This window comes from Ornithodoros turicata, chromosome 9 (genome assembly GCF_037126465.1).
Source record: "Ornithodoros turicata isolate Travis chromosome 9, ASM3712646v1, whole genome shotgun sequence".
NCBI lineage: Eukaryota > Metazoa > Arthropoda > Arachnida > Ixodida > Argasidae > Ornithodoros > Ornithodoros turicata.
In genome coordinates, this window is record NC_088209.1 from 16,337,062 (window position 1) to 16,345,823 (window position 8,762).

Consider the following 8,762-nt stretch of genomic DNA (forward strand, 5'->3'; position numbering starts at 1 on the left):
CATGCTGTCCCAATGTCGTGAGGCGGTTCATGCGCGCCGGGACCCAGTCTCGAAAGCCAACGCGCCGCGGCGCTGGCGTCGGTTGTGCACACAGGGACGATCCTCTTCCGTCGTTTTTCGTGACCACTCATGCACTACTTTTCTGGTCAGTGGTCACACATCATAGGCTATATACATCATTCTCAGGTCTATATTACTTCGTTCATACCCTAATTTAGCACTTGCCGACATTATTCCCTTTAGCACAGTACTAAGGGATGAACGCATTTTGCTGATTCATACGATGCTTCTCACGCGACATGAACGCTTATTCCCCCGAAGTATCAATGCACCGCGTCGGATGAGCAAGTCCTAGCGCCTGTGTCTTTAACAGATTTTTTAGGACTATGGTCCGAGGTACATGTCTTCATTCGCAAATCTACGTGCTTCATGGCAAAGACATCGGTCACATCAAATTACCGTGGTCGAAGGAGCTTGGAAAATGGCGTCAAGAAACAGCAATCGCATTGTTTACAAACGGTGTGGCCGCTGATCATGGTCGCGTGTTGACGTCGCAATGGCGTGTCACCAAGTTCTGCCCAGAATGCATTGCGTTCGACAAGCACGGTGGTGGGGCGTACGTCCCTGTGGGTGCGCATCCGTGTCCTCACTCGTGATACAGCCAGTGCGACGCTCGATCTCCCAACCACTCACAGGGTGCTGATTTTATATGTCCTTCGGACGTGCTCTCCGATGGGTGTTAAAAAAACAACGACACCTTTATTTTGAGGTGATGAAAGGGGAGTTTCACCGCCAGGGGCGATACGCTACCTCATTGCTGGTGGTGATGAGGGGAATGAAATAATGCTAGCCCCCTCACAATGAATATCGAAGTCCTGTGGTATCCAAAAAGGTCAAAAGAGCTTTGAGGGCAGAGCGTTGGTGGACTGCACTCTTAGAAAAAAAAGGGTGGAGCAGTTACACCTTTTAGGAGGTAATAGTTGTCGCGTATGTTGTGCCTAAAAGGTTGCAAAGTTCTACCTGCTACCTCACTCTCTCCCACGAATGATAGGGTTCCCACTTCTGATTCGGTGAGCGAGGGGGGCGTACGCCTTTTTGTAGAAATTTGGATATATGATAATTTCTTTTACCACCCTTTTATACCCTTTATCAGACACCATGTTGACCTGGGTGGTAACTATAGAAGTTACCACCTTTTCACACCCTTTTTTCTCAGAGAGTGGATTTGCCGAAACGGGAGTTTTATGTCTCAGTTATAATACGACCTCATGTTGCTAAGCTAAAACGCATTGTTTGTGTGAGATTTCCGAAGTGACGGATTGACCGACCGAATGATTGACACATTGCATTTTGTTCGCTACAGCGACGTTTCGTGTCGTTCTTGTCGTCACATACAGGTTGACCCCTGGCTGCTTGCTGGCGGTGGCCTTTGTCCTCTTACTTCCCCTACTTGGCTCCGGCCCCATATGGATGGAGAAGATCACGGGCGAAGTGGAAAGTTGTCGCAAGAATTGGTGGGCGGTTGCGTTCAACATCAACAACTTCGTCTACCAAGATGGCATGGTGCGTATTCGCGCGGTTGTCGTTCTATTTTCTCACAAAGGTTGGTGAATAGCTCATCACTCTTAAAAATGAACTTCACCGCATAGCACGCTCCTAGCCAACCATAATCTGGAATTGTATTGTTATCTGCCCCGATTTGTTTAAAACGGGAAGCGTACGCCTTTTTTGTGACACTTATGCTGTTCATAATTGTCACAAAAAAGCGTACGCCTACCGTTTTCAACAAATCAGGGCAGATAACGATATCATTCGAGATTATGGTTGGCTAGGAGCGTGCTATGCGGTGAAGTTCATTTATAAGAGTGCAGGACTGTTTGTTTTGGATACCGTGGTGCAACTGAATTTTGGGACAAACACAAGTTGAGTCTGGGACCAGCGCAGTACCGTGTAATTTCGCGGTATTTATAACTCGCGAATTCGCCAGGCACGACGTTTAGGGTTCACGTTACGCCGGGCTTTAATTTCGCCATGCATGTTCTCTGCTGTTCTATATCATGCAGCTTATCTGGGTCAGAATGCGAGATGTCCGAGTCTTCGAAAGGCTAACGGAAATTGGCAACGCTATAGACTCCAACACCCACGGAGGATCAATCCGCTTCATTGTGAATTGACGAAAACGACAGGCATATATGAAAACCAGTTTGGAACGGCAAATCGAACCGACGAATGCAGAATGTACATGATGTACATGTTGTAATACATGCATACATACGCGCGCACATACATAATACATTATGTAAATATTGACAAGGTGTGCCAAAATGTGTACCGAGATAGTTCTACGATAAACAGCACCACGTGAGTCACGAGGGTTTCGGAACTCTACAATACACCATAAAGAATGAGGTCCTGAGCGAGTATTCAGCGACCTTTCAATAATTAATGAAGGAATCAATCATCAGTCAGTGGAAAGATGCATTTTGCATCAACGCGTTTAAATACATTCAGAGTCCAATGTAATGCGAAACATCGTTTCTTTCGCCACCTGGGGGCTTAATCGCTTGCACGCCTTACGAACTAACGAGGGGCGGGGCACTCGTCGAGAAGGGCACGTGACAAAACACGTGCACGGCGCTCTTCGCGCTATACGTGAAGGGCGTGGTATACGCCACGCACAATATGTCACGTGCCCATCCTTTTGAATTTCCCGCTACTCGTTAGCTCATAACGACCGTAACGACGATGAAACTGCAAACACGGAGCCACATTATTAGCGCTGCGAAGCAACAGTGGCTATGAGCTGCATGGCGACGCGAATAGAATGAGACAGGGAATCAAGAAGGAATAGAAGACATGGGGCAAAGGGACTGAACTGTCAACGTTACGTTATCGATTCGTCTCGTGCGAAGACGTTGTTCTGAATATGCATATATATGGTTATCGGGGTCACGCAGTGAGGCTGGCCAAGCACCCAGAGTAACTTCCTGCAATTCATTCGCAGTGTCTTCCTAGTCTGTGGCATGTAAGCGCCGACTGGCAGCTCCACCTGGCGTTGTTTCTGATTGTACTGCTGCTGATAAGGTAGGGGAAACTCTCCGTTTTATATTTTTCTGCCGACGGAAACGTTGGAAACGTTTCTCATCCTTGCCATGCACACATAAAGATAACCGTTCTTTGAGAGATCTTCATAGTGCAGGAACCTTTCTCTGAACTTTTCTTATCTTCGAGAACAAAAATAAAAAATAAATAAACAAAAAATTCAAAGGATCCCCTGGAGCGCTGCGTTAGAAGAACCTTTTCAAGATGAAAAAAAAAAAAAAGAAGTTCTTTCTCGAACGGTCGTTCTTTTGCATGATGGTGTAATTCAGCAATGAGGAACTATTTGCAGAACTGCACTTTGTGTACCCGCTTTCAGGAAACCCGCGTTCGGCGGTATGGCGGCATTCGCTTCTGTGGTCATATCAGGGGTCATCGTCGGAGTCCAGACCACCTTGTCGGGGTATCCTCCCACTATGCTACCGCTTAGTGCAGACAGGAGGTAAGACGTCTACCATACTAAGTCCACGGTGTTTGAGGTGTTGAACAGACCTTGTTCAGTCGGCACTAACTAGGCCCTGATACTTGCTTAAGACACGAACACTATTTCATTGCAGTCGGATCATGACCATCGTGCAGGAAGTGGTGATGAGGCCTTACACCCACGCTGGCCCTTTCACGATAGGTGTCTGCACTGCTTTCTTGCTGTTCAGATATCCACATGCCAGGTTAAGAACGGTGAGTTTGCGGCTGTGATGCCTCAGTAACGCCGTCCATACACCACGCCGTCCGCAACAGCATGTCGACTGCTTTTCAAGACAGGAAGGTTACATTTCAGTACGATGGACGACATCCTCTCTTTAGAAGCGCACTCGAGTGCAAACATTCCTTGCGCAATGAGAGATGCCGTTACCTTGACATCCACACAAAAGTAACGGGAGTCACCTGTTGCGCCTTTCGTGACTGATGAGCGAAAGAGTCCGCGGTTTAGGTTTTCCCTCTCTTTCTCAAGATGGGCGGCAATCCGAAGAGGCCTCAGATTGGCCTCCTCCAGCGATCTCCCGCAACGATTGAACAAATCGTTTGCGGATACCAAGCAGTGCCCTCGTCGCACTCTCACCCTTCATGAGAAGGAGAGGGAAAACCTGAACTGCGGGTTGTTTTGCTCATCAACCGCGAAAGAGGCACTGAATGAGTCCCGTTACCTCTGTGCTATGTCAACGTAACGTAGTCTTTCATTGCGTGAGGAGAAATATCTCCACTTTCCTGCCACTTTCTTATAGCGAATTCAGCTGGTCGTTTGAGTGCAGGCCAGTCTAGTGCGCCGGTGTAGGGCCCGTGAACGAAAACCGCGCCAGTGCTGCTTACACCGATACGCTCAGAAGACCATGCTAGATAGTGCCAGCGTTGACAAAAAACTCAAGCAACTGATTTATAAGATGGAGTCGCGGTCGCAGGACAACCACATTAGACATAAAATACATGACAGTGCCAGAATCCACATTCAGAACCCTTACACATTCATACCATCCGTGTCCTAGTCCATCTCCGTCCGAGTAGCGCGAAACAGTGTCCACGACGTATAATTCTCCACCTTCGGACCAATTACCTTCGGACGCTTCGCCCGTATACAAAAGAAGAAAGAAAAAAAAAAATCCGTCGAACACCTGAGCATAAAGCGCGGTGTAATTATACTGCTTAAGCTGTCGGAACTGGACGAGCTTAATTCATCCAGAGCATCCAGCATCTGCCGGATCCATGGAGGGAGGAAAGAGAGGAGGAGCCCTATTGCTCTGAGAAGTGAAGTCGAGAATGAGGGCCACTCCAGTAACATCACCTCTCGCCTTCCCGGTTTCGGTTACATATCACTGTAAACTTTTTCACACCTTTAAAGGTGTGCGCTATGAACATTCAACCTGGTTGCGTAACGTTGCATCTCCAGGATGATATTTTACAAAATTTGGAAAGCATTACTAAAGATCAAGTGTCAGTGCAAATCTTGCTTTCATTATGTCTTGGATATCGTAGGTACGAGCTAATGCATATATGCATCGCTATCGATAATCGAGCACGCGCAAGTGTCTACAATACTGTTCAACAATGTTCGGATGTTGCAAGACTGAATTTTTGGAGGACAGACAACACTCGAGTAAAGAAAATGTGTGCGAAACCGTGCTCCATTATGATGTTATCAAAATTACACCTAAAAAGGCGTGCGCCATGCATGTTGTTACACCTTTAAAGGTGGGAAAAGATTTAGAGTGTACATCTCTATGGGAGCCGCCAACGCATAGTTTCGGAATACTTGTAAAGGTGTGGTGCTAGCGTGCCGAGGTGGCCCCCAAAGTGGCGTGTGCAAAGCGATCTCATTGGGCTATTTAGGTAACGTGACACTCGCGTGGCTCCAAAGAAGCTACAGCTCCTCTCCTATCCTTACGTCACTTGCCCCACGCTTCTCTCTTCTGTCGAAGAGCAGTTGGGGCGCCTCCTCTTCTTCTTACCTCCATTGCCGGTTCCATGGCGGCCATGTTGAGCAGGTGTAAATAATGGAAAGGAGGATGAGAAGGAGCGGAAAGCGGCACTCGAGAGCTCGTGTTCCGGTCCACACCGCCGATATTCTCGGTGTGGCTTAACCTGCACGCATTCGGTGCTCGCGAGCGCACGCTAACGACCAGCGGAACATGTTCCGTATCGCACTGAACGGAAGAGCAGAACGTGTATGCTCGAGCTGGTGCAACTTTTTTTGCACGAAAACGTCCAGCTGAATTCGCTATTGGATGACGGGAAAGTTGTAGTTTATACCGCCCGCAAAATTTGAGAGCTGTCTGCTAAAAGTACTTCGCGTACGTGGGACACGATCACTGTAGAGGCCTTTGCGTTCGCGCTTCGTTCGTTCATTGCGTAGCGGTTTGCTAAAACTCTGTATTAATTCAGGTCGCTTAAGTGATGGGTGTACATAGTGCCTTGTTTGTTATGCGATTAAAAGGTGGTACAGGTGGCGTTCTGGGTGGCGTCGCTCCTCATGATGGGCAGCTCGCTGTTCGGTACCTGGCGTTGGAACCGCAGCGCCGAAGCCACTGACCTGGAGGTGCTCATCTACTCATCGATACACAGATCGGCATGGGCGTTGGGCCTTTCGTGGATCGTCTACGCATGCGCAACACGCAGAGGCGGTAATGTATAAACCAATTACTTTTCCGCCGCACTCTTATACGGTCTTGAGAGCAGGCATTGCGCCGTTTTCTGCCGACGCAGGATTCCTGAACAGACTTCTGTCCTGGAAAGCCCTGGTACCACTCAGCCGGCTCACATTCGGAGTTTACTTGGCCCATCCAATAGTGCTCTTCTTCCAGATGTGGACCATACGTGAAAGGATATACGGAAGTCACGTGACTATGGTATGTCGGCGTGTGGGAGCATTCTGAAATCGTCCATATGGCACGTGTCCTTACTTGCCCCTTTATGTTTCAGATATATTTATTTTTGGGTAACATGGCGTTCAGCTATGGGATCGCTGCGGTCTTCTACGTCGCCTTTGAGGCTCCATTCCGAAAACTTTCCAAGCGTCTTCTCGAAAGCGTCTTAGGTTGCTGCCTGCAATCAAAAAGTCCCGCGATTCCAAGCGGGGGCAACAGCGCCAGCAGTAGCATCAAGAAACCAATGTGCACCGACATCTCTATGGTCAGCGTGGAGGCCATGAATGGTGGACCAGTTGAGAAAGTAGGCACGCTCTCCGTCCACCTCTAGGGGAAGAGGAGGAAAACGAAATGACGTTACAGAGGCTGGCCTTCACCTCTGCGACCGAAGTCGAGGCGCTTCAGGTTGGAATGGTTCCTCAGAGCGTGCCAAAGCGGCCACAGGTTGACGGAAGCACCGAGCCCATCTGGATTGGTTAAAGATACGTTATCTAACAACGACAGCCTACTCGAAGACAGCTTTTTGAGCAAGAGCCAATGCCGATGCTGCCCTAACGAATTCACGTTGGACATATAGACCGCGTGCTCGTCCTTCAAGACCTCCACTTTGTCGGAACTCCTGGTATTCATTGCAGTGCTCCGTTTCGTGGGCAGCTGGAATGATATTGGTATACTTAATCACGTGACTTCTCAGGCATGTCCTTGCTTTCTTGATATGATGAGCATGGTATAGATTTCACGCTGGTAGCCAACGTGCTGTAGCGAGTGTCTCGCCTTTCGCAACTGGCAACACAGGTCTACAGAGGTCTACACAGGTCTACAGAGAGGTCTACACTGGTCTACAGAGACAACGAAAGGCTTCCTTACTACTTTTCTTTTTTTTTTCTATTGTGCAACCCAGAACTTTCCTCCTCAATAAGACTAATGCTGGAAGCTCCTATACAGGGTTTTTCAAACTTTCTTGAATGCTGTTAAGATTGGTACTACGTTTGTGTACCAAGTGCTGTGTGATAAATAAGCAGACGTTGCAATCTAGTGGAACTTACAATCATTTAGTGTTATAGTAACATGTATCTTTCGATCACTGAGTGTTGTCTACGTGTCTCTCATTTTGTGTTAGTAGCTGTTGTTAGTTTGGCATCATCCACTCAGTCATAGGAGGCTCGACGAAGAGACATCAAGGGTTCCTTCGCTTACCTAAGCTTGCACTCTTTCTGCCAAGCTCCATGGAATCTTATGTGCTGAGCGCATCAGAGCTTTTTGCGAGGCTTCCGTGAGAGCCCTCTAGGTGCTGATCCAGGTCACATAACATAAAAGCAGAACCCCTCGCATCCCCTCAAAAGCTGTCTTGACATGAATCTTACATTCCAAATATTCGTCCATTTGTCAACCATCGCCAGGAGTGTGCGCGGATAACATTGGCATATCCGAACGGTGCCCGCGCATGTAAGACCCTCGTCCGCATCCGCGCCCACGCGGATACTGAGCATGTCGGCACATCCGCGGTCGTTGTATCCGCAGGAAACAAAATCCCTCACGAAAATGTTGTTACAGACGTTTTCACTTTTCAGAATACACGCTACTCAGGTACGTTACGTCATTCGTATGGATTTTACGCATAGATTAAGTCGGTTAGCGTTTAGATTAGCTTCCGTGACCGGTGGATGAAATAGAACTCTTAGCATGGTCCTGCGAGAAGGCTATATTCGGAAATGTGAAAAGTACAATACATGTACAGGAAAACATCGTCACAATAAAATCTTTTTCTTCTTTATTATTATTTTTTTTTTTTTTTCGAATGACGCTTTATTTGAAGTTTCACACCGTCCTCGCGGAAATGCACGCCATTATTGGCGTGCAGGCGAGGGGCCGCTCGGCAAACCCAGCTTGCGACTAATACCCCTGTCACATGGGCATTTTCGATCCTGCTCGACCGAACCTGCTTGAACCCAATGCAGATCGGATGGTGCTACACGGCCGCTTCCAAGCAGGATCGAACTTTGATCCTGATTGACTCAAGACAGTTCCCATAATAGGATTGAGAATTTCAAGACGGCTCGACGGCCGCCATTTGCATCCTCGACCCCGGTGAACTGTCATAACTTAAGACGGACATGCGCGCGAAGCTACAAATGATGCTTACATCGGTATACGATAAATTACCACTAATATCGCTGTTATATAGGAAACACGAAATTAATGAGTTCCGTTTATTCGTTTGCCTATGCGCATCAATCAATGTGCATTGAAAGTGGCCGTGTAGCAGCGTCAAAACTCGGGCGTGCTTGGGAAGTTCGATACAGATCG

At 47.9% G+C, this 8,762-nt stretch overlaps 1 protein-coding gene across 1 annotated transcript in view; it reads left to right on the top strand.

The window, feature by feature from the left end:
* The window catches only part of LOC135368200 (nose resistant to fluoxetine protein 6-like), a 77,628-nt gene extending 69,399 nt beyond the window's left edge, over positions 1-8,229 (top strand). The window contains exons 9-15 of the mRNA XM_064601334.1: positions 1,398-1,563; positions 3,005-3,084; positions 3,419-3,541; positions 3,657-3,777; positions 6,026-6,212; positions 6,295-6,437; positions 6,511-8,229. Coding sequence (XP_064457404.1) covers positions 1,398-1,563; positions 3,005-3,084; positions 3,419-3,541; positions 3,657-3,777; positions 6,026-6,212; positions 6,295-6,437; positions 6,511-6,786 — 1,096 coding nt within the window. The 3' untranslated portion in view covers positions 6,787-8,229. The remainder of the gene's footprint in view (positions 1-1,397; positions 1,564-3,004; positions 3,085-3,418; positions 3,542-3,656; positions 3,778-6,025; positions 6,213-6,294; positions 6,438-6,510) is intronic.
* The last annotated feature ends 533 nt before the right edge of the window (positions 8,230-8,762 follow it).